Source organism: Phodopus roborovskii, unplaced genomic scaffold (genome assembly GCF_943737965.1).
Source record: "Phodopus roborovskii unplaced genomic scaffold, PHOROB, whole genome shotgun sequence".
NCBI lineage: Eukaryota > Metazoa > Chordata > Mammalia > Rodentia > Cricetidae > Phodopus > Phodopus roborovskii.
The window spans coordinates 1,091,242-1,117,379 of NW_026126442.1; the positions used below are offsets into that span (position 1 = coordinate 1,091,242).

Below are 26,138 nucleotides of genomic sequence, written 5' to 3' on the forward strand. Positions count from 1 at the left end.
GCCCTCTGACCCTGATGTGGCCATCAGGTCCAGACATGAAGCTGCAGGACCTAGAGTCTTGTTGAGTTTGGCGTTTTTATGTCCAGAGTTCTCATTGTGCCTGTACTCCTCCCTGTCTCTTCCTTGCTGTGCCCCGTCCCTCACTGCGTCCCTATTCCTGTGCCCCAGTTGCCGCCTTTGGAAGGGGAGTGTATATCCTGCCATTGTGGGTTGTAGTTGAGAGATTCCCTTGTATCTCAGGAGACACTTAGGACGTTTGAATGGTGCTGAGACTGTCACAGACTACGGGACTTTAACAGTGGGCTAACTGCACTTTGACTTGTGGTGTCCATGTGTTTATGGGAGTTGGGGAGTGGATGTGGTCGTTTGAGAATGTCCTCCATATGCTTGAGTTGGTGCTGTTTGAGTGGTGCTTGCTAGAAGTGTCCCTGGGAGATGGGGGACGATGTTTTGAGTGCATAGCCTTCCCTGACTTTCAGTTCATTTACCTTGCTTTTTGCTTGTACTTGACAATACAATTTCTCAAGTTCTCTGCCCTGGCCTCCTGTAGCTGTGCCTTCCCTGCATGGATTCTCTCTCTCTAGAACTGTAAGCCAAATGAAACTTCCTTCTGTAAGTTGCTGAGGTCACAGTGTTAGCACAGGAGAAAGTAACTAATACAGTGGCACTTGTTAGCCTTTTGTCATCAATGAAAGAGCATATTTTAAGCTGGGTGTCTATAATCTCAGCACTCTGGAAGCTGCAGCAGGAGGATTGTCCTGAGTTCAAGATGAGCCAAGGTTCGGGGTGAGACAAATGAGATTCTGTCTCAAAACACACACACACACACACACACACACACACACACACACACAGAGAGAGAGAGAGAGAGAGAGAGAGAGAGAAAGCACAGATTCTAATTTAGTCAGTCTCCAGATTTGTGGCTCTGAGCTTCAGGACAGACACAAGCACTGACATTCTGGGTCATGGAATATCAAAAAGCAGAAGAGGCGGGAGGATCTGCTGCTTAGAAGCAAAGGCACTTCTAGTCCTGCTTGCTTTCTCTGGAATGATAAGACAGTCACTAAGGCCACCATGATTTGGACCCCAGTCTAAATTCCCATAAACTTCAGGGTAGCCAGGCTGTGGTGCTCACCTTTAATCCTGGTACTTGGGAGGCAGAGACGGGGAGGATCTCTATGAGTTCCAGGATTGTCAGGGCTATACAGAGAAACCCTGTCTTGAAAAACAAACAAAAATCCTCTGAAGCAAATCATCTTTCAGTGGACACGGGGTGTGACGTATCTAACTGCCCAGCCCCTTGACTCTGGTAGCTGTTTCACAAGAGTATGCCTATGGAAAAGGCTGTGAAATGTATTTCCAGGTGAGCTTTTCTTCATTGTGTGACAAGATCTCTTTCTGTGGTCTGAGGAAGGACTGTTAATCCAAACCTTCCCATGATGCTAGCATTCCAAGGTCTACAAGGAGTCCTAAGGCTTCAGGGTCAGTTGTCATTGCTCCTTGGATGCAGGAAGTGTCTCTGGAACCCACAGCATTTGCATAATGATGAACCCATCAGCACAGCCTCTGCAAAGGCTCATGGGAAAGGTGTATTTGGAAGGTGTGATGCTATTCTTGGTTGTGAACTTGATTACACCTGGAATTAACTAAAACCCAAGAGGCTAGGTACACCTGGGAGGGATTTTTAATTAAACCATTTGAAGTAGAATGAGCCACTTTAATCTAGGCCACACTTTCTGGTGACAGCCTATATAAAGGACATGGAAGAAGGAAGTGATTGCTTTTTGCCTGGTTTCCCTCACTCCATTCACTGGTACTGGAGGCTACTTCACAGCTTTGATGTGTACTAAGACTAGCTGAGACATCCAGCCTCATGGACTGAACTACTGGATTTCCTTCCCTTGGGAGTCAGACACTTGTTGGGCTGGCTGGACCTCAGTCTGTGGGCTATTCTGGTAATCCCCTTTATATAGAGAGAAATTCATACTATCAGTCATTCTATCTAGAGAACCCTGACAATACAGAAGGGAAGACAAAAAGCAAAGATACTCCTACTGGTGTTACTGGAGATTAAATATCAATTTTGCCTTTTAAAAAATAAGATTTATTTTTAATTATGTGTTCAATGTGTTCAGGGGGGAGGGCTATGTACATTTGAGTGCAGATGCCCTAGGCGGCTTAGGCATAGGATCCGCTGGAGCTTGGCTTTCAGGCGGTTGAGCTGCCTGACATGAGTGCTGGGAACTAAACTGGGGTTTTATTCTGCAAGAGCAGTTCAGGCTCTTAACCACTGAGCCATCTCAGCAGCCCCCCAAATTTGCCTCTGAAGTACTGATCTAAGTAGCTCTTGGGTCTCAGTCCATGTCCACTCCCAGGAGCCTAGTGGATCCTGCGGGTTGTGTAGTCCAGAACCATGCTGGCAGCACCAAGCAGGGCAGGGTCAACCAAGTCTGAAACCACGACGTCCACATCCTGCACGGAGGACAAGGCTTGCTGGCGGATGACATCCTTGACGATGTGGATGTAGTGACTGGCCAGAACTCCAGACAGGATCACCAGGGAAGGATTCATAGTGTGGAGTATGTTCACAACCCCAAGTCCCAAAGCAGTTCCAGCTGGAGGAGAGCAAAGAGCAGAAAAGTTGCCAGGAAAATGCTAAACCAGACACTGGCAAGTGCTATGTTTAAAAGCTGTCCATGAAGGCTGGGTGTGGTGGTATACAGCTTTAGTCCTGCCACTCAGGAGACAGAGGCAGGTGGATCTCTGTGAGTAGGCCAGCCTGATCTCTATGAATTCCATAGAGAGACTCTGTCTCAAAAATCAAAAACCAAAACAAAGCTGTTCGTGACTTCCTCTTTCTTACATCTTTTTGTTTTCTGTTTAGAGACACTCTTATTGTGTAGTCCAGGCTGCCTTCCGCCTCTCACCAACCTTCCTGCCTCAGCTCCCAAGTACTTGAATAGAAGCTTTGAGCTGGCCTTTGTTTTGAGACAAGAGTCTTGCTACATGGCTCAGAACTCCTGGGATCAAGCAATTTTCCTACCTCAGCCTCCTGAAAAGAGGCCTCCAGGAAAGTGCTATGACTTACTCTTTTTGAGACAGGATCTCATTCTGCAGCCTAGGCTGGTCTTGAATTCACTTAGTCATGCAAGCTGCTACCTAGATATCTAGAGCTGATGTTCTGTCTTCCCTAGGCCACTCAGCTCCTTCCTTCCTTCCTTCCTCCCTTCCTTCCTTCCTTTCTTGGTGTCAGCATAGACAACAAAGTAAGATGACATCTGAGAAAAAGAGGAGGAATGGGGTCTAGCTTAGTGGCAGAGTGCCTGCCAGAATGGACACAGCCCTGTGCTCATTCTAGCACCACAAATATAGGTAAACAAAACTTTATGTAAACTGTAAGATGTAGTCTTAATTATGTAAACATTCCAAGAACAGACAGACTGGAAAGACATTCTAATAGTAGGTGATTCTGAGTGGTAAAACTCAAGATAGCTTTTCTTACTACTATCCTACACTTCTCTAAATACCTATAAAGTGAACAAGTATTTTCAGTATAAAACAAGAATCAAAACACATTTAAGGCACCTTCAACAGGTTTCCCTTTTCTGTCAGTAGGAAAAGTGCCTCTGAGTGCACAGTGCAGAGCACTGCACCTTCGGGAAACCGAGGCTCTCTGTAGGAGCCCTGGGAGTCTGGGACCACAGGCTCACCTGTTCGTAGGATGCTCTGGGCCTTCACGTTGCCAAGCTTGGCGGCCTGGATGAGATGGAGGGCACCCACAGGTTCGTCTTTTGGCACTGACATCCCTTCCACCAAGAGCAGATCCTCTGAAGGAACAGGAGGAGCCGTCATTAATGAGGAGTGAGCAGCCCTGAGGAAGGCTGTGCCCACTGCAGCCGTTACACCCGTGCCCACTGCAGCCACTGCAGCCGTTACACCCGTGCCCACTGCAGCCACTGCAGCCGTTACACCCGTGCCCACTGGCAGCAAGCTCTCCAGAGATGTTTCTTTTTACAAGGCAGAGCTATTTATCACTAGCAAACACCCATACATTGCCCCAAAGCCCTTTGCCACTTTGACTATCAAGCCGTGACAGTGTGCCTACTTGAAAGCCACTGAGCCGACCTGAATCTAGCCTCTGCAGCCGTTACACCCGGCCCACGCAGCCACGCAGCCGTACACCCGGCCCACGCAGCCACTGCAGCCGTACACCCGCCCATGCAGCCACGCAGCCGTTACACCGGCCCACGCAGCCACACCCGTGCCCACTGGCAGCAAGCTCTCCAGAGATGTTTCTTTTTACAAGGCAGAGCTATTTATCACTAGCAAACACCCATACATTGCCCCAAAGCCTTTGTACTCTTTGACTATCAAGTCTGAGTGTACCTACTTGGAAGACTGAGATCTGAATCTAGCCTCTCTGCCTGCCACTTCCCTCACTTCTCACTTGCAATATTAGACCCTCGTTATTCTGCCTGTGCCGCTCTTCCCTCTCATCTCCACCCTCATTCACAGACACAATGCTGCATTCCTCACCACAGCTCTGAAGTGGTTTACAAGGTACCAACAAGGCTCAGAGGACAGAGCGACAGGCCTGGCTAGTACCAGCTCAGATCTGTTCCAGCTGTCTCTACTGGCTGCCCAGGCCAGCCCTCGCCATTTCATTTCTATAGATTTCTCTTTTCTAGAAGACTAGGATAATACCTAGAATTATTTTGGGTATTAAATATAGACAATGGACATGGATTGGGTACAAAGCTGGCTAGACTAAGTGCTAAATAAACAGTAGATGTTTTTTTGTGTGAGTGCTGTATGTGCTTGTTTAGGTATGTACATGTGTCCATGAGGGTGTGTATGTATCTCTGTGTGTGTGTGCAGGGAGGTGTGTGTGAGTGTGTGTATGTGTGTGTGCAGGGAGGGGTGTGTGTGTGTGTGTGTGTGTATGTGTGTGTGTGTACAGTGAGGGGTGTGTGTGTACAGGGAGGTGTGTGTATGTGTGTGTGTGTACAGGGAGGTGTGTGTGTGTGTGTGTGTGTGTGTGTGTGTGTGTAGGTCTGAAGTGGACTTGGGTTCCTTAACCCCTCTCCACCTTACCTACTGTGTCACGGTCTCTCATGGAACCTGCAATTCACCACTCTGTCTAGACTGTCTGGTTTGATGTAGGTGCTCAGCGTCCTAATGAAGTCCTCATGCTGTGAGGTGGCCACTCTACTGACTGAGCCATCCATCCTGCAGCCCCAGCAGTGGACATTCTGCTGCTCTCTGTAGCCCTTGTCTTCCTGTCAGCCAGGAACTGCCGTGCTTGGGTAAGGGAAGTCACGCAGACACTGCCTCCGCAGCCCTACCACCTCCCCGCTCCTCCTGTCCAGGGAGTGAACAAGCCTCTGCCATGCACTCCTGCCATGACGCATTGTGCTGCTGTGGGCCCCGAGTATCAGGGATGACTAGTCAGACTGAAGCCTGAAAGTATCAAGTTTTTTCTTAATTATTTTATTTTATGTGCACTGGTGTGAGGGTGTCAGATCACTTAGGATTGGGGTTACAGACAGTTGTAGGTGACCATGTGGGTGTTGGGAATTGAACCCAGGTCCTTTGAAGAGCAGAGCCTCGTGCTGTGCTGGCTGGGCCTCAGTTACCAGCTGAATCCCGTTTCCCACCAGCTCCCACACACCTCTCAGACGAGGCACACACCTGCACATCTTCCCTCCTTCCCGCTCTTGATCCTCTAGCTACTTTGTAACTCTTCTCTTCCCACATTCCCAAAGACTTCACTCCCATTCGCTCTCTGTCTCTCCTACATGTGATCACAGACGATTCTGACGTGGTTAAATCTTACTCTTTTCTGTACAAAACACAACATAGACAGACATTGTGTCTGGGGTGTGAAAATATCACAGCAAGGAGTGACTGGGGGGGAAAGGTTCATCAGGAAGTTGATAATGAAAACAAGGCTCCAAAGCCAACAGACTTCTGACTTCATACTTCCCCTGCAGCCTGACACATCCTCTCTGAACCACCTTCCCTTGTGCCCCACCCCACACTCAAAGGTTGACCCTTGACCCTCTAGTGCCTCAGTCCCTGTAACCCTCACTGAATCACCTGCCTCCTAAGCATTTGCACGTGGGTAACCCACAGCACCCCACGGTCACCTGCCGCCTACCCCCCGTTTCTCTTAATATTCCCAACTCCTAGAGGTCCAATCAGAAAAATAAAAGTCACTCTATAACTACCCTACTTAATCCCCTATTCAACTACCATTTTCCTCTCAGAAATCAAGACATTGGCCAGCGGTGGTACACACACCTTTAATCCCAACACTTGGGAGACAGAGGCAGTGGGTCTCTGAGTTCAAGGCCAGCCTGATGTACAGAAAGTTCCAGGACAGCCAGGACTATACAGAGACCCTGTCTTGAAAAACAACAGCAAATCAAAAGGGTATGTTCCACTGAAGAATCTGAACTTCAGATCAGACTTCCCTGAAGGAATTCAGTGGTTCCTCTGACCCAAGGATCCTCCTTACACACTGGGCCATGTACTCGGGTACCTCTGTCTCCACCCTCGAAGACTGCCTTTGGCATCAGACTTGCCTTCCTGATTCACATATTCTCTAATGCTCAGCTCCCAGGATGGTGCCCAACATTCCTCCTTTCCCTGTATGGAGGGCAGGAAAGGGACTCAGGCGTCCTCTGTACAGCCATTGTTCTTAGCGCATTTGGCACACTAAAGCTGTAACAAGTCTGCTGTAAATGGAGTTGGGCCCTGTGCCATCTAATGCCCGAGAAACAAAACCGAAAGAAGGTTTCCCTGCTGTCTCAGAGCTGTGGCCCTTTGTGCCTCTCTGCCCAGCTGTGTGCCTCTGCCCAGGACCAAGGGTGCCCTAGCTGAGGACAATGTAGAGTCAGGGCAAAATCATGGCTCCCAAGCACTTGTGCGTTTGGTTAGTCACTAGTGAAGGGGACAGGTACGAACCATCGTGGAGCTTCTTTGCTTCCCTCTGCAAGGCCATCCCAGAGGCGTATGCTTCAATACAGCCGTGGCTCCCACAGGAGCAGTCAGGCCCATCCAGAGACACCACGAGGTGGCCAAGCTCTGCCGCACAGAAGGAGCTGCCATGGATCAGCTCATGCTGGTGGATGATCCCGCCACCAATCCCTGCAGTGAGAGACAAGGCTCTGTGTGGCACTACCTGAAACAAAGCTAGACTGTGGCAATCCCCCATCTGTTTAGCTAAGCTTTTGGGTGTTTATAAAATGCCCACTTCTCTAGATGGCTGAGGCTCACTAAGGACTGAGACTTCAGTGCCGCTTCGGAAGGAAGCAGCTGCTGCGAACCAGATGTCTTGTTTCCCATCTGGAGGTTTATGACTTCAGGCCAGCTGTGGCACCTGGCCCACATTGTGGTGGTGGGTGGTCCCTCAAGCACACACTGCCTACTCTGTGCACTGAACTGAGAGGCCATGAGCTGGCAGACTGGTCCCCAGATGAGACGGGAGCCAGTGGGAAGCAGACAACTCCAGACAGTGCTGTGGGAAGTTTCTTCGGTGTTCTGGGAGATCTCAGCCTTCCTGCCTTGATGGGACTTGGACAGTACACCCTAAGTGGCGTCACCCCATTTCCACCACCTCCCCCCTGCTTCTCAGGGCCACCTCCACACGAAAAGGCCCACACCTGCATCCTTGTGCAAGCTGTGCTTCAAGGGATAGCAAGATAAGACAGTCTGTCTAGTTGTGTTACAGGGCTTGCTTCCAGAAGCACAGAAGGTAGAATATGAATGAGGCCACGTCTGGAAATCTATCTGAAATAGCAAAAACAAATGACTGTCTTATCATGGAGTGCTAGTGTACTAACTCTCTCGCTAAGGTTAAAGGCCATTTTACCTTAGAAGCCTCCATTTTTAAGAGCTGTCTTGCCATTTATTACTTTTTTAACTTTAAATTTCATGTGTATGGGCAGCACATATGTGCCTGGTACCTGCAGAGACCAGAGAGTGCCTGGAACTGGAGTTACAGATGGTTATGAGCCACTGTGTGGTTATGGGAATCAAACCTGGGTCCTCTGGAAGAGCAGCCAATACTCTTAACTGCTGAACCATGTCTCCAACCTCCATTTATTACTTACTTTTGGCACTTACTCCTCAATTCTTCTCCTTCCCACCATAGCTCACTGACTGCTCTGAGCTAAAAAATGGTATCCAGATTTTTTAAAAAACTGTTCAACATAAAAAGAGGACTTGAATGAAGAAAACACAAGCTTAGTCAGGTGCGATGGTAAGCCATTTGTACCCCAGAGTTTGGAAGGCTGAGGCAGGAGGCTCAAGTATTCAAGGCCAGCCTGGACTACATGAGATCCTTTTCAACCAAGACGCCTAAAAGGAAAGCGGAATAATACAGAATTTGAAAGCTCTATAGCCCTGGTTAACCTGGAAATTTGCAGCAATTCTCCTGCCTCTGCTTCTCAAGCGCTGGGATTTCAGGTATAAGCCACCATGCCTGGCTAAAATTCTTTATTCTCTTTCTTCTTGGTAATACTGGGGTCAAAACTCAGGGATTCACATGTGGTGGACACATGCTCTTACCACTGAACTACCCGCTCATAAAAGGGCTGAGGGGGCCCTGACCTAGCTGTGTGCATCACCTTAGTGGTCTACTTCCACTGCAAGGTGGAGGAAGGCATGGCTGTCGGTGCATCACTGGGGGCTGGAGCCAGTTCTGAAGTTCTTCCCTTCTCACCTGTCCCTGTGATGAGTGTCACAAAGTTTTCTTGTCCTTTTCCTTGGCCAAACTTCCTTTCTGCCATGGCAGCACAGTTGCCATCATTGTCCACCCACACAGGGAGATGTAAGGTGTCAGAGAGGGGTGTTCTGAGGTCCACAGAGTTCCATTCCTGTATCAGTTTGGTTGAATGCAGCACAATTCCTTCCTGGGGATTCACACGGCCACCTGTGGAAATGCCTGAGCTCCACCCCAAACAGGGAAGACAATTTTGATTACCCATTTTAGAAAAGCCTGCCAGTTTTCTTGGCTCCAAACATAAATCAATTCACCCATCATCTCCTTGCAAATTACCAAGGACTGCATTATGACCCTTTAATGAACTATTGCCCAAAGACCAATAGAACCACTCGTGCTTCTCCCAGTGCTTGCTGGCATGAGGCATGCTTGGGGTCCAAGTAAAACCTGGAACCTAGTCACAGGCAGACACTGGCCTGGGGCACAGTGTAAGAACTAGATGAACAGTGAGCACTGACAGGAGCATTTCTTGGGATCTGTAATTTAAAGTCTCACCTACTCCCAGAATTCTGCAGTTGAGTTTCACAGCCTCTGCTGCAGCTTCCACACACATCTGCAGGATTAAACTAATCCTCTCTTCATAGGTTTTCGGATTGAACTGAGTGTACTTCTTAACTATTTCACCCTAAAAGGAGGGGAGAGAAAAGCAGAACACAAGTCTGTCTCAGTGGCGGTAGCTAAGGAGCATGCTCATTCTGTGAAAGTTAGTTAGCCTTTCCAGGGACAGTCAGTGGAGACTGTCCCTGACATAAGCCTAAGTGATTTCCTGGGAATCCACCCCAACACAAGTTGCTGGAACAATGACAACTCCACAGCCATCAAGGAAGACTCTATTAGGCTTGTAGCCAACAATGGGCAATAGTTCATTAAAGGGTCATACTTCCTCTTTTCAGGTTAATAGAATTATCTAATTTCAATACTGAGACAACTAAATGGTTACCCTATTATTTGCATTTTGGTCATCTAAGTCAGTAATAGTATAACAAATTTATGTGTGGACTGGCAAATCACTATACTGTGCATAGAAAGAGCACTGTACAGTATACTGTGACTTAATACAAAACAGAGATAGTCCTTCTTAATTATTCTTAGTATTCTAGAGTTTGTTGTTGTTTTGGGGTTTTGTTTTGTTATTTACTCACCTCAACTCTGAATTATTTTGTTTCAGAATATTGTTATTAAGAAATCCCAAGCCTGGCAGTGGTGGCACATGCCTTTAATCCCAGCACTTGGGAGGCAGATCTCTGAGTTTGAGCCCAGCCTGATCTGCAGATCGAGTTCCATTACAGCCACTGCTACACAGGGAAACCCTGTGTCACAAAAACAAACAACCAATCCCAATGCTTATCATAACTTATGGCTAGCAGAGGGAAGGTAGATGTGGTACTCTGAAGATCAGGCTTGTGGAAATGCAAAGTGGAGGAGCGCATAGCCGACCATGCTCTAGAAGAGACCCATTTCTTCACCTCTCATCTAGGCACTCTCATCTAGGTGGGGAACTGACCATTGGATTCCACTCCTTGTGTCCTCAACAACAGAATTTCTGTCCTGAGTGGCAAAGCCCTCTCTCATGTCTAAAGGGGTTTCCCCATTGCCAACTCAAGACTTAACACACTGGATTCCCTAATGTTATATTTTTGGTTTTTGAGACAACGAGTCTCATGCTGTGGTCCAGGCTGGCCTCAAACTTGCAGGAATTCTCCTGCCTCAGCCTCCCAAGTCCTGTGATTATGAACATTAGCTACCACACCAGCTTGAAATTTTAACAACCAGTAGATATGAGACAAACATTGTAATGGATCCAAAACTCAGCACTATGGGAAAATGATGACAAACTCCCTTTTGCGTTTTCTAGTTCTACCTTCTACTTACACATTAAAAAAAAAAAACAAAACAAAACAATCACTCAGCAGGGCAAGGTGGTGCACACCTTTAATACCAGAACTCTGGAGGCAAAGGCAGGTGGATCTCTATGAAATTGAGGCCAGCCTGGTCTTCAAAGAGAGTTCCAGGACAGCCAAGCCTGTTTAAAAAAAAAAAAAAAAATCAGCTACTCATGTGAGATGTAAAGTCAGTGCTCTGTGGTGACTGTACCTTCATGCTAACTATCGCCACTCTGAGATTTGTTCCCCCAAGATCAACAGCCAAGGCACTCAGGGTTTCAAGAATATGGTCAATATCTTGAGAGATGTTCTCCTTCACAGGAGGGAAGCAGAATTTCTTCTGAAGTGGCTCTTGGAGGTCAATAGATTTGAGAAACTTTAAAATCCTTGGAACAGCATTTCCATCCCCATATATCTTTGAGCTGCAACATCAAAAAAGTCAGTTCAGTAATATGCTATTGCCATACATGGCAGATGATACCAAGGGCACTGAAACTGCAGTCTTCAGGTAGAAATACTTTGTACTTTTAAAATAACCTCTCTGGGCTAGAGGACTGGTAGCTGTGGCAGAGCACTTGCCTGGCATGCATGAGGCTCTGACTTCAGTCTCTTGTACCACACACATACACAAAATAAAACATATCCAGTGTGTATGTGCTAAAATGTAATATACATGATAAATCCCACTATATATTTATTTTATGTCAAAAAATTAAAAAAACTAAACAAAAAAACCCAAAAGCTACAGCCAGGCATGGTGACATACTTTAATCCCAGCACTTGGGAGGTAGGGGCAGAGGGATCTGTCTGAGTTTGAGGCCAGCCTGACTTACAGAGTGAGTTCTGTGAGTTCTAGGACAGTCAGGGCTACACAATAGAGAGATTCTGTCTCAACACACACAGACACAGACACACACACACACACACACACACACACACACACACCAAAACAGCCACAACCCCATAAATCACAATTACATAGAACTAATGATCTAGACCTTTTAACAACTTTGTAACTTAGTACCTGAATTTGGGATTTTCTGTCTTGGTTTGGGTTTTTGCTATTTTAGAAGTTTTTTCTTTACATTTCTGAGAAATCACCATATTGAAATAGAAGGGAGAATAGCCAAAATTAAGTTTTAAGGAAAATCAGATACATTATTTTCTAATATGTAGTCAAATTATACCAGAGAAACAAACATACTGTAGGAGTAGTACCATTGTAATTAAAGAGACAAATTTTAAAATTTCTCATCAACTTTAAAACTTCTTCATCAAACATGTTTAGCTCTCCTCTTTGGAGAAAGGCCCCTCACTTCATAACTTCTCCACTGGAACCTAGGCAGAGCACTGAGGGGTGTGACATCCTTGCCTTCCCTATTAAGATGGTTAAATGATGATAGTGATGGGCCAAGCTTCTCTTGGTGCCTGAGGTAGCTTCCCTTTTACCTACTCCAAAATGAAAGGATGTATACTCACCAGGGGTACTGTTTACCAAACTGAAGGTGGAGCGCTTGTAATATTTTATCTTGGGTATCAGCATCCCGCACATGAAGAACATTCTCCCCTAAATAAATCCACAGACATGTTAGAATGACTTGAAGTGTGACTGTCCAAAGAAAAACAAATAGCAGTGTGTCAGATTCATAACTGAGTCCTGAAACCCTGCTGACTAAATGTACCCCTGATAAGACTTCTTACAGCACATAAGTTCTCTTAATGAATCAGACAGACGAATGTTTGCATGGTTTTGGTTTAAGAGATACGGTCTCACTATGTTGACCTGGCTGACTTCTAACCTGTGGCACTTCCCGAGTCTCCCCTAAGTGATAAGATTACAGGTGTCTGCCACCACACCTGGATAGGGTGAATTAATCTAACATAGACTGTTTGCCAAGCCCATTCTCAACTAGGCAGTCATTCAGTCAGCAGCCAGACAGGCCAGCTGCAGGGCAGACATTTTCTCTTGGCTGGTGTGAGAGAGTAAACATGAACAGACAGCTTTCCAACAAGTTTTACTGGGAGGAGTAGAAGAGAGGAGACTGGAGAGAAATAAGGGGCCAAGGGAGAGAGCCTTCCCCAGATAGGAGAGTCCAAGCATGTGTGACATTAAATACACACAGAAGAGAAGGGTTGATTGGGGGAGGGCAGAGGTCCCAGAAGAGGCAGGAGGAATAGTGATTTTGAGTGTAGGTAAGATGATGAGCAGTAGATATGCAGGAAACACATTCATCTCCGTGGTCCCTGGCTGCACGGGAGGTTAGAAGGAAGAGGGTCCTGATGCGGCACCTACATTTATGTAAGCACGGTGACAGGGAAGTACAGACCACACTGCCAAATCCATCTCCAGAGTTCTGGGACTACAGGCACATGTCACCAGGCCTGTGCCATAATGCCTAGTTCCTTTCACCTCTTATTTTGGCACACAGCAGCTTTCAACAGCATCTCCTGGAAGTTGTTTCCTTCTGGATTCTAATGATAAAAGTTTCTGGCTTTCCTATGACATCACTGAAATTTCCTTTTCTGTTTTCTTTTCTGCCCTCTATTTCATTGTTGAACAGTTTCCAGGTTGGTCTTGGACTACATTTTTCTGTCCTATTTAGATATTCTCCCTGGGTAATGTCATTAGTAGGCCCTTGGTTTTAAATACCTTGTTTAGCACAGGGCTATTATGCTCTTTTTTTTTTTTTTTTTTTTTTTTTTTGTAGTACTAGCTATGGAAGTTTTAACTAGGAATCTGATATGAAGAAAAAAAAATCTAGCTTCCTGCTATTTAGGGGTCTCTGTTACAGCAAGTGAACCGATGTCCCATTACACACCATCTGTAACCACCAATTCTCAAATTTATCTCCATCTTTAAGTCCCTGACACAGTCCAGCTCCTTGTCTTCTCCGCTTTGATGTTTAACTGGCATCAACTGAACATGGCAACAAGAAAACTCTTCCATTCCTTCCCCAGTCTGATTTTCTTCAGTGTCCCCATGTCATGAGAGTACGGTCTAAGCATTGCCATTGCCTCTCTTCCTCCATTTGCTGCTCGCAGGCACTAGTAAGCTTGGTGACACAGTCCAGATGTAACTTCTCTATGTGTAATACCCACTGTCTTTCTCTGGGTTACTACTGCTATGATGAAACACCAAGGAAGAAAGCATTTATTCAGCTTAGGCTCCCACATCACAAAAGAAGTCAGGACAGGAATGCAAACAGGGCAGAAATCTGTCTGAAGCAGGAGCTGGTGCAGAGGCCATGGAGGGAGCTGCTTACTGGCTTGCTTCCACAGCTTACTCAGCCTGCTTCTTATAGAACCCAGAACCACCTACCCAGGCATGGTACCACCCACAGTGGCCTGGGCCCTCCCCCATTGATCACTAATTAAGAAAATGTCCTGCAGGCTCACCTATAGCTGATCTTGTGGACACATTTTCTTAATTGAGGTTCCCCCCCTTGGGCAGGAGGTCCTAGGGTGTATATACAAGAAAGCACTCTGAACAAGCCATGAAGAGCAAGTAGTTTTCCTCATGGCCTCTGCTTCGGTTCCTGACTCCAGATTCCTGCCCAGCTTCTCTTCATGGTAAACTATAAGCTGTAAGAAGAAATCAACCCTGTCCTCCCCCAAGTTTGCAAAAGAAAGCAAACTAAAACATCAACATTTTAACTTATAAAAGTCTGTCTCAGTTGGGGTGGTAGCTCATGCCTTTAATCCCAGCACTTAGGAGACAGAAGCAGGTGGATTACTGAATTTGAGGCCAGCCTGGTCTACACAGTCTGAAAGTCAGTGCTCCATAAAGAGACCCTGTGGGGGGGTACCTCTCATTTTGGGGGTGGAGGAAAAGAGTCCCTCCATGTAGCCCTGGGGGTCCTGGAGTTTGCTATGTAGACTAAGCTGGGTCTCAGCTCACAGCAATCCTCCTGTCTCTGCTTCCAAGTGTTGGCAGTAAAGGGGTGTGCCACTCCACCTGGCTCTGGTCTGCTTCTTAGCTAATAGTTTACGATCAGGCTGGCCCTTCTGTTTCCCCACTATCAAGATTGATTGTACCCTACATCCTTGGCATGGGTGGCTCATCTGCTTCTGCCTGATCTCAGCTCCAAGTGCCACCTTTTAAAGAGGTCTTTCTTCGCATTTAATGTAGCCCACCCCATTACCCTGCATTACAGTCTACATGGCACCTAGAGATCCTATTATCTTCCTTTTGGGCTGCTTATTTATCTTCCCTACCCCACTAAAGTGTCAATTATACAAGAGCTCAGTACTTGGCAGTCCCTACAAATTGCCATGAAGTTATGTTGGGGCTGCCGGTCCTTCTGAGTTCTGATTCAGAAAAGCATGTTTCCCTTTTCCTCCTTTTCTGTTTCTTTTGGATGCTAGCTAGAGCCAAAGCACCTTTCTTCTGGTAATTTGGGCTTCCTCACTCCTTTTTCTAAAGCTTTTCTCTCACCATGAGACACTGAGAACTCTTTCGATTGCTTCTGCAAAGGCAGGGTTTCACATAGCATAGGCTGGATTCGAACTTGCTATATAGCCAAGGACACCTTGAACTTCTGAATTTCTGATCCCTTTTCTGAGTTCTAGGATTACAGGTATGCACCAGCATGCCTCAGTGCTGGGGACCAAATCCAGGGCTTCAGGCATGCTGGGAGCACTCTACCAACTGCGCTGTGTCCTTAGCTCCTTAGTCTGATCTGCCATATCCCAGTGCCTTATACATCTAAGTGCTTTCCCTCTCTCTCTCTCTCTTTCTTTCTTCCTTTCTTTCTTTTATTTTTTAGTTTATGTGCATTGGTGTGAAGGTGTTGGAAGCCCTGGAACTGGCGTTACAGACAGGTGTGAGCTGCTGTGTGTGTGGGTGCTGGGAATTGAACCCCAGTCCTCTGGAAGAGCAGCCAGTGCTCCTAACCTCTGAGCCATCTCTCCAGCCCCCTGTATTTTCTTAACAGATCTGAAAGAATTTCCATCCTGCACTTCTATTTTCCCTATAAAAAACAGGAAGCAAAGCAATGTTCTTGGAATGACGTAAAGACAATGGAATCATAGGGTGGCGATGGAAAAGAACGAAGAAACAGCAGAGCTGGAACTAATATCCTTAGTTCTAGTCCAATTCTTTTTCCATTAATGACATTCACTTCCCCATTAGCTACAGATACATATTTGCACATATACAGCATTAGAGCCTGACTAATGAATGATAATAACACACATAGATCAGTTAGCATATGCATTAATAAATCTACTTACACTTTCATTACTTAGGGCTGTCACTGAAAGGACACTCACCAGGCTCTGAATGCAGACTATCATTCATACACTCAAGACACATTCAACTATGGTCTCTCTTAATCAGAACCAAAGACCATAATTAGAACCATCTGGTTCTAATTGATTTTACAAAGCAATAAAAATGCAAATAGAGCTACGAATGTGGTTTGTGTTATTTGTAGATATTAAGCTACAATTGGTTATTCACTTCACTCACCTACATGTTCACAAACATGTGGCCAGATATACCTAAGTATATAAAGAGAATCAGTTTTCCTTGATAGGTTGTCTGATCCCAAGTGGTCAGCCCTGAACACACAAGCAACAGTAAATGGACTCAATGTGTGTGTGAAACAATAAATCAGAAGTCATGAACTTGAGAGGGAGTGGGAGAAACAGGAGGAGTTGGGAGGGGAAGAAGGTTAGAAATGATGTAAGTACAGTACTCATCTGTGAAGTTCTCAAAAAATGAAAAAAACATGAATTTTAAAAATGTGATCAGGACCAGTCCATCACATGGATACAGAGATGCTACTCAGCTGAGATATAGGCAAAGGTAAACACCTGTTTCTCTCCCGATCTGGCGTGTTCCCAGATTGATCACAGGTGTTCCAAAAGCGCCAACCTCTCGAACTCCACAGCTGCTATTGCCAATCATACAACCAGCATGGGCAACCAGCTGTATAAACTGGTCAAATGGGACATGCTTGACTGCACGAAAATTGGGATGATGCTCAATGCCCTTCTTCCGCATCACTCGAACCATCTCCTTGCTCCCTGTGAAAATGAAAAGAACGACTGAATGCAATCATTTAATGAATGATACAAAGATGTCATTTTTATTGGCAACTATATATATTTTCTAATAATATCAGTGATTGGGGAAAAAGTCACTTGGACCACTCACTCACTCATCTTTCCAACTTTTTGGTGCAGGGTTTTCATGAGTAACACATAACATATGTGGTCAGCTCTCTGCATCTCACACAGTAGCAGCTGAGAGCTTCAAACAGAACTTAGCAAAGTAAATATATTTTATTAATACCTCAGTATAAACTTTCACCTTAATTAAGAGGCTAAAAACAAGCCAGCAGTTTGGGGTGGGGTTTTGTTTGTTTGTTTGCTTGCTTTCTTGCTTGGTTTGGTTTGGGTTTTTTCAAGACAGGGTTTCTCTGTGAAATAGTCCTGGCTGTACTGGAACTCACTCTGTACACCAGGCTGCCTCAAACTCAGAGATCCACCTGCCTCTGCCTCCCTAGTGCTAGAATTAAAGGCATGTTCCACCACTGCGCAGCAAGCCAGCAGTTTCTAAGCAGAAAGACCACAGACCCCATACATGAGCTGATTAGAGTAGCTTTGCCTAACTCTGCTCACATTTTCAAAATATAAACTCCTGCATTTGTGAACCATACTCCAAGGCAGTGTGGACAGGGTCGGATACCACAGCTGGTATTTCATTTTAAAATACAGCACTTTAAAACAATTTAAAGCTATGAGAAAAAAATTAATCTCCCCTCCCTTCCTCATTTTTCTTTTTTCGTGGGGTGTGTGTGTGTGTGTGTGTGTGTGTGTGTGTGTGTGTTGTGTGTGTGTGTGTGCGAGCGCGTGTTCACATCTCTGCCTTCCAAGGCTGGAATTACAGGGAGGCTACCATGCCCTGCAGGCATCTGCTGATGCACAGTGGACCTAAATTCCTGCCCACTTGTACATGGCAAGCTCTTAACAACTGAGCCATCTCCCCAGCTTCTTCCTTAGTTTGGGGGTAAGAATTTCTTTAAAAAAAAAAAAAAAAAGGCTTATTGACTTATGTATGTGTACGTGTCTGTCTGTCCAAGTTTATGTGTACTTTGTACATGCTAGAGCCCATGGAGGCCAAGAGAACATCAAATCTCCCTGGGACTGGAGTACAGACCACTGTGAGCTGCCATATAGGAACTAAAGCCGGGTACCCTGCATAAGCAGAACACTTTTAGCCCGAGCCACCTCTCCAGTTCCCCTTCCTTGATTTCGGAAACAAGGTCTCATTATGTAGACTAAGTTGCCCTGAAACTTCTCCCCTAGAATTTAAAACAAAAAGATCTGTAGTTTTATTCCTTTTTACTTATGTGTATGTATGGGCGTCTCTGTAGGGTATGTTCGTGTACATGAAGGTGCTTATGGAGGTCAAAGGAGTTGGAGCCACCTTGGAACTGTAGCTATAGGTAGTTGTGAGCTGCCCGACAGGTGTGCTGGGAAACAAACCCAAATACTCTAAAAAGAACAGCACAAGCTTTTAACACCTGAGCCACTTCTCCCCCTGGCCAGGAGCTGTTGGCCCTTCTGCCTCTGCCTCCTAAATGCTAGGATCACAGGTGAGTGCAACCACACCAGGCCCTGTGTTCTATTCATTCTCTGCTAGCCATGAGAGGACAAGTGGTTCACCTGACTTAAGGCAATGGCCACACAACACTCACCAATGGATAGAAGGCATTGAGCCAGCAGAGCTGTTTTTTAGAACTTTCTGTGTGGCAAGACAGGTAGACAGGCTCAGGATTCCAGGCCCCTGGAAGATGACTGGCCACTTCCCTCCCTAAAAGCCAACCCACATCTACACTTAGGGGAGAATATGGGGCTCCAGGAGATCTTCCTATTCAAGGCTTCACTTTGGTTTGAAGCCTGAGTCACACGCACTAATCTAGTCTCCCTCCCGAGAACTGCAGGCACCCTGGGGCACTGAGCCAGACAAAGTTTGGACGCTCCATGGACAGCAGAGGCACGTGCAGGGACATGACTCCAGTAATTCCCCTTTAAATCTGAATGCTTTTTTCTTTGAGTCAGTGTCCCAAGGGATCCTTCCCTTAGCTTTGAGTACCTGTGCCTCCAAATGCATACCATACTACACATGAGGGTCCATTTTTTTAACAGAAGAAAACTATCTCTAAGTCTAAAGTGTACACAAAGTTACCACAAAGAGAACACATCATCAGGAGGTAAGCAGGCATATTATAATTATCTATACAGAACTTAAAAGTATCCAAAAGAACTATAAATGACTTTGAAATATTGCTGTATTAGCTGATCAAAATCTGGGTTGAGAGTCCTATTTCTTCTAACAGAAAAGGTTCATATGGAGTAAGAGGGTAATATCTTATTAGCATTTCAGAGCTCTGTTACCAGGGAAGCCTAAGAGCTCTGTAGGAGTAATGTCAGCTACAATAACCAGGACTTGACAACCCCCTAGTGCCTGCCCCTGCCCTAACATCTGTCTTCTGTATCTCACATCCCTCACTTGCCTCAGGTCTCACTTAGCACTAATGGTCACAGCTATTAGGCAGGTGACCAGCCACAGCAGGCCTGAGGATTGACAGGCTAGGGACTTCAGATCCAAACTATTTAAGATCAAGATTCTTCTTTGAAGCATAGCTAACACAAACAGGAAAGAAAACAAAAATCAATAATAAAGGTGATCTTACTGCAGCTAGTGGCATCATTACTTGCCTAGAGACACTCCTTGACCTTAACCTCTAAGGGTTATGTCTCACAGCCCTTAGAGTTTCTTTCCAGTGAAAACTGGAGGGAAAGGACTAAGCATGAGGGCAAACTGCAGATCGGTGAGATTCTTACAAAATATTTGCTTCCCATTGTTTCTACTAGAGTTAACTACAACAAAACATTTTGAGCTACAGTGAGATAGGTAACCCTTTGCTAGGAAGCATTTCCGAAGGGCCTTTAGTGACAGAATGGGCAAGAAAAAGGTGACAGTCATGAAAAGAGGTGAATAACAGAAATTAAGATTTGGAAAGGTAGATGGCATGATTTCATTTGTGAGTTCTATTACCTGCATCGATATTTGGAAACAGAACTAGGGTCCTCTTGTTAAATGAGATGAGTGCGTCCAGTGTTAATTCAAACATCTTTATGGAATGCTTAATGTCAGTGGTCACGGGATGCTGCAGTGCAACAATGTAGTCTTTACATTTTACATCATCACCTGTTTAAAGACATCGGAGCACAGTGCTTCATTAGTTAAGACTCTGCTTGTTGCTGTTGCTTGCTTCGTGAGGCAGGGTCTCAGTATGTAGTCTTGGCTGGCCTGGAACACATTTTCAAACGTGAAAAGGGAGAGAGCAGTTCCTATGATGACTAGCAGAAGTCTAAAGGATGAGCTAATGCAAGCACAAATAATCTAAGGGCTTATACCATACCTGATAAGGCAATACAGTGCATAGCTACACTCTAAACCTCAGCGGCAACACACAGGGCTGTAACATGAAGATGCTACCCTACGGTAGTAGCCAGAGCACAAATGTCTATGAATCAGTAAGCTTATGAAATCTCCTCTCAGGGTCTCCTCACCATCCAACCCTTCATCTTCATTCTTTGTCTATTATCTTGAAAACAAATAGAAGGCAAGTCTCTGATCTCTGGGCTTTTCAGAGGATTTTTTTTTTTGAAAGTGAAAGGATCCCCCCAACACACACACACACACATTCAGGAGTCTAGGAATTAAACCCAGGGTTCACTAATCAAGTAGCCAGCCACATCCTTAGCCCTGAGGGTTGAGATGTTAAAGAGCTTCTCTAGTCCCATGCTAAGGGCCATTCTATACAATTTATTGGTAAGGAGTAATCAGAAGCCTCAGGGGAAGAATTCTAGCACTTCATTCCATGAGTGATTTACCTTCTACTTTGTACCTTTTTTTTAAAAAAACTTTGCTTTATTTATTATCAATGTTAGTGAGGGGTCATATGCATGCTATGACTTGTAGAAGATAACTTGCAATAGTCTCCTTCCATCATGTACGTTATTACTCCAGGGAACAAACTCAGGCTTGGGGTCAAGTGCATTTACCAGCTGAGCTATCAGCCATTTTTTTTTTTTTTGAGACAGGGTCTCACATATTCCAGGTTGGCCTTGAACTCAATACAGCTAAAGATTACCTTATACTCTTGATCTCCTCCAAAATGCTAGGATTAAGGCATGTGCCACTGTACCTGACTAGATATATTTTTGTTGTTTATTGTTTTGTTTGTTTTTAATTCTGAGAAAGAAAGCTTGAGCCAGAACTGTCTATCCTGGCTGCTGAGACTGACATTTACTGTTGGGATGCCTCTCATTATGAAGAGCTTAACGTATCTTTTCCACCTTGCTAATATTTTCATTGGGATCATATTAATGTTCAGGTGATAAAGCTGCATGTGATAAGTGGCCTGCACTATTTTACTTCCTTGTTAACAGAATAAAAGCATAAGAAGTTGCTAGGAGAGAAGTGAATTGTATCATTTACAAAATGAACTGTTGCCAGGTACAGTTTTGGTTCACTGTCTAGTGTTTTATTTTTCATCAGTTTAAAAATAAAACAAGAAGCTGGGTGTTGTGTGCACACCTTTAATCCCAGCACTTGGGAGGCAGAGGCAGGCAGATCTCTGAGATGGAAACCAGCCTGGTCTACAGAGTGAGTTCCAGGACAGTCAGGGCTGTTATACAGAGTAACTCTATCTCAAAAAAAAAAAAAAAAAAAAAAAAAAAAACCCAAGAAAAAAAAATAGAAAAAAATAAAAGTACCCTAAGGTCACACTGGAAAAAAATATAATAAATTAGTTTTACCTACTTTCTAGCCTTTCCACTATTAAAGCTTTTACAGGAATGGGTAATATTATAGCACACCTCCCCCAACACTGTGTGCCTGTAAACACACATGCATGCATGTGCACATGTGGAGGCCAGAGGGCAACACTGGATGTCTCCCTCTGTTGCTCTCCACCTTACCAAATCCAAAGCTTACCAATTCAGCTGGACTAGCTAGGCCTCCTGTCCCTACCTCACTCCCCCACCCCACCCCACCCCACCCCACCCACGCCATGCCAGGGCAAAGGCATACCACCATAGTTGGTTTTTTATGTGGATTCTTAGGGATCAAATTCAGGTCTTCATGCTTGTATGCCAAACATCTGAACCAGTGAGCCATCTCCTTTCCCCCATGTTTGATAAAGTAAGAATTGTGCTCACAGACAGGTATGGTACCATATGCGTATAATCCTAGAACTTAGAAGGTAGATGCAGGAGGGTCAAGAGTTCAAGATTATTCTGAGCTACATAACAAGTTTAAAACCAGACGACACTAGATCCTGTCCCAAAAAAAGAGAAAAAGAAAAAGAAAACGGAAGGCCAGCAGGTTAAAGTGCTTAAGTCTATTGACCTGGGTTCAATCCCTAGACTACAGTGTAACTCCAGAAGCTTGTCCTCTGACCTCCATACATACACACACCACGTTTTGAACATATACACATATGCTCACACAATAATAAAACTAACTTTTAAAAAATTCATCAACACATGTATTAAAACTGTTAGGGGATGGAGAGATGGTGGCTCAGTGATTAAGAATACTAATTGGTCTTCCAGAGGTCCTGAGTTCAATTCCCAGCAACCACATGGTGGCTCACAACCATCTGTAATGAGATCTGGTGCCCTCTTCTACAAGAATATATGCAGACAGAACACTGTACATGTAATGAATAAATCTTTAAAAAAAAAAAAAAACTCTTAAAGAACTTATCCTTATCCTTGTGAATATTACTCACAAAAAATATTTAGTGGAGTAAAAGTATTCTGCATGTACAAACACAGCATAGATTTTAAATCAATTCAGTGTTTTTATTCTATAGAGAACCTTGGAGGTAAAGGAATACCACAAAACAAGAACCGTGAAGTAACACCTCAGCTCTCTGGTTTCTAATGGAATATTGTGTCCATGAGTTTCCAAAGATACCCAATACTTTCTGACAAAAACAACCATTAGCCTGAATAAAGTTTGGCACACATACCTAGCCACATCCGAATGATGCTCATATAGTCTTTATTCTTGGCTGAGAGCAGTTTGTCATAGGAAGGGCAGCCTGCCAAAAGGATGCGGTCGTGGTCCTCACACATGGATATCAGGTGCTGTTCTGCACTTCTGGTGCAGCACACGTGGTAATGAGCCAGTTTTGTTATGGCATGTCTGATAGAGTCATCAATAGTCCCACTGACCTCTCCTCCTTCAATGTGAAGGATTCGGATATTCATCAAGGCAGCAGATGTAGCCAGGGCAAGGGCATCAAATCGGTCTCCGTGAACAATCATGATGTCAGGCTTCAGGCGATTAAGGACATCTGGGAGCTTCACTAGAGCTAGGCCTACTGACTCTACCATGGCTGCTTCATCTTCCCCTCTAACGATTGTGTGTAGCCTGGTGTTAATGTCAAAGTCATCTTGCTCAATCATGCGATACGTGTTTCTAAAGCAGGAGCAACAAGGACATAACACATGTTCTTACAAATGAAAGCAGTAATACTAGCCCTCAAGGGAGACACCTGTTTACATTTTTGCTTGCTAAAACACGTAATTAAATTGAAATATAAACTACAAATAAAGAGCAAAGACCACACATGTACTTCTACCTGATTCACACTGTTACATGGTGTATCTATCACCCAAATCAAGATAAAGCCTCCCTTGGAAGACTCAGCTGTGCCCCTCCCAGGCAGAGCCAGGAGGGAAAAACAGCGAAGGAGACATTTTCTTTAGGGCAGACAGAAATCCAGCTTTTAATAATGATCAGGCCTTTTACTTTTTATCATTCACATATTTTTTTAAAAGAGGAAATTGACATTTTAATGGGGAGAGAGGTTAACAAAACTAAGGTCTTTTCCTAACCAAAAATTAATTAATTAATTAATTAATTAATTAATTAATTAAAAAGCAGGGAACCAGGATGCCTGGCATGGCACTATACTATACATTTCTTTTAATTTTTTAGTTAGTATGCAAAAAAGGAATGGGTCATCACGACATTTTACCCATACATACCATTGTATTCTGTCCTTACCGCCCCACCCTTCCTCCTCCCCACTCCTTGGGAGTCCCTTCTGCTTTTGTATCACAGAGTCCATGGCCCTCTCCTGTCCCTCTTCCCTTTGGACATCGTCCACTTTCTACTTTTGTGTCTATGTATATGTGCTTGTATATTAATTTAAATCTATATTCTCCATGAGAAAGTAAACAGGCAGTCTGTCTTTCTGAATCTGGCTTATTTTACTTAACATTCTCAGCAGTTCCATCCTTTTTTCTGGGTCATAATTTCATTTTCTTACAGCTGGACTACATTCCACTATCTATGCACACCACATTTCCATTACCTATTCATCTACTGGTCAGAATCCAGGCCGATTCCATTACCTGTCTATTGTGAACAGTGCTATAATAAACATGCAAGTATCTGCAGTGAGCTGACTCAGATTCCTGACAAGTGCCGTGTTTAATTTCCAATGGTTTCATTCCTAGTTGTCTTTTTGTGATTGAATGAGTGACTATTTCTCATCCCTCTGCCGTGTGTGTGTGTGTGTGTGTGTGTGTGTGTGTGTGTGTATGACTAGGGACTGAGCCCAGGCCCTCCTGCATGCTAAGTAAGCACCGCTATATCAATGCACTATTCTCCAAGTGCTGGTTTTATTCTTTTTGTGAGACAGCTTCACTAAGATGTCTAAGCAGTCCTGAACTTAAAATCATCCTACCTACATCTTGAGAGTAGGTGGGATTTATAGGGCTGCACCACTACATCCAATATTTTAAGAATGTTTTTCCAGAGCTTGTCGGGGGGTAGTTGTGAGAGAACTAACCTCATCCGAGCTGTTCTGAAACTCATAGAAACTGTACTTGTTTTTCTCAAAGAGTATTTTGTAATTTGAGTTGAATATTTACTCCTAAAGTTCCACAGGAATGACAGCACTACATGCCATAAATTTATTTCTTATGGTGTAAGAAAATGATACATGAAATGACCCCTTTAGCTTCTGTATTTTATTACTTCTATGGGGATCATCCATTTCCCCACCAGAACGTGGGGCCTTTGGGGGCAGGGACTTTGTTTTTGCCACTGTGCACAGTTCATGCGTATAGTAACTACTGCTGAAAGGACAAATGAATACAAGCATGCTGCTGACATTCGTTTGATTTCTTTTCACACTCAACCCTTTAAAAATTTTTTTCAGATTTACTCTTTAAATTTATGTGTGTGAGTATTCTGCCTGAATGTGTGTCTGTGAACCATGTGTGTGCCTGGTGCCCACGGGGCTCAGGTCTGGAGTTACAGACGGTTGTGGGCCACCATGTGAGTGCTGGACTGAGTCTGGTCACTCCTAACAAGTGCCCTTCATCGATGAGTCATCTCTCCAGCTCCTCACACTCAACTCTTAGAAAGTGTGAGAATGCTGGCTGAAAACAATCCTGAGTGAGAGTAAATCCTCACAACCTCACTGTAAATTAAAGCTCTCAAACACTGAAAGTGCATTCAGGCTGTTGTTGGAAGTCAGCGTCTGCCTGCTGTTACATTTGGAAAGCAGAGGCAGAAGGACTGCTGGAAGCTCACACTAGCCTGGCCCACACCAGCCCTAAGCCAGCCATGCTCCATAATGAGGAAGTGTCCCAACCAAACAAAACAAGCAGAAATGCATTTTATATACCTATTCTACCAAACACCCTGGCTTACAAACACAGTATGGGCAGAGTCCTGGCGGAATGGTAAGCTCATGCAAGTTTGTGTCCCTTTATATCCAGAGTTCCTTACCGAATATTTCTAGCCCAGGAATAAATCCAAAGTAGAAGCATAATTTCTACTGAATTCCTATCCCCTTAGATTAATCATTAAGTTACAACATTCTAAAGGTGAACCAACATAAACCTGGGGATGTGTAAGTTGAAATAGAAAGTGGCTTATTTTTACTACTGATTTATTCCACTTTTATGTAGGCTCCAGGTACTGAACTCAGGGCATTAGGCTTTTTGAAGAGTCATTTCACCAGCCCACATTGGTTGGGTTTCTTGTTTTTTGTTTTTTGTTTTTTGTTTTTTTTTTTTTTGGCTTTTCAAGACAGGGTTTCTCTATGTAACAGTCCTGGCTATCATGCAGCACCCTTTGTAGACTAGGCTGGTCTTGAACTCACAGAGATCTGCCTGCTTCTGCTTCCCAAGTGCTGGGATTAAATGCGTGTGCCACCACACCTAGCTCAGTCCATACTGTTTTAATGCCTTATAAAAGTACATTATACAAGCCAGGCATAGAAATGTTCCTAAGTCCCATCTATTTGGGAACCCGAGGCAGAAGGATCAGCTAAGTCCTAGACTTGGGAACCAGCCTCAGCAGCAAAGCCTAAGGAGAGTACAAGGCAGCATGGTGATGCATGCCACTACTTGGG

The 26,138-nt window shown here is 44.6% G+C and overlaps 1 protein-coding gene across 3 annotated transcripts in view; it reads right to left on the reverse strand.

Annotated features, from left to right (window-relative positions):
* Positions 1-2,081: 2,081 nt before the first annotated feature.
* The window catches only part of Gne (glucosamine (UDP-N-acetyl)-2-epimerase/N-acetylmannosamine kinase), a 49,675-nt gene continuing 25,618 nt past the window's right edge, over positions 2,082-26,138 (reverse strand). For all 3 annotated transcript variants that reach the window (XM_051187681.1, XM_051187682.1, XM_051187683.1), the window contains exons 3-12: positions 22,731-23,182; positions 19,742-19,894; positions 16,489-16,701; positions 12,151-12,238; positions 10,883-11,093; positions 9,284-9,413; positions 8,729-8,950; positions 6,970-7,152; positions 3,711-3,827; positions 2,082-2,615 (exon numbers count right to left, since the gene is read on the reverse strand). In XM_051187681.1, the coding sequence (XP_051043638.1) occupies positions 2,380-2,615; positions 3,711-3,827; positions 6,970-7,152; positions 8,729-8,950; positions 9,284-9,413; positions 10,883-11,093; positions 12,151-12,238; positions 16,489-16,701; positions 19,742-19,894; positions 22,731-23,182 (2,005 nt within the window). In that variant the 3' untranslated portion in view covers positions 2,082-2,379. The remainder of the gene's footprint in view (positions 2,616-3,710; positions 3,828-6,969; positions 7,153-8,728; positions 8,951-9,283; positions 9,414-10,882; positions 11,094-12,150; positions 12,239-16,488; positions 16,702-19,741; positions 19,895-22,730; positions 23,183-26,138) is intronic.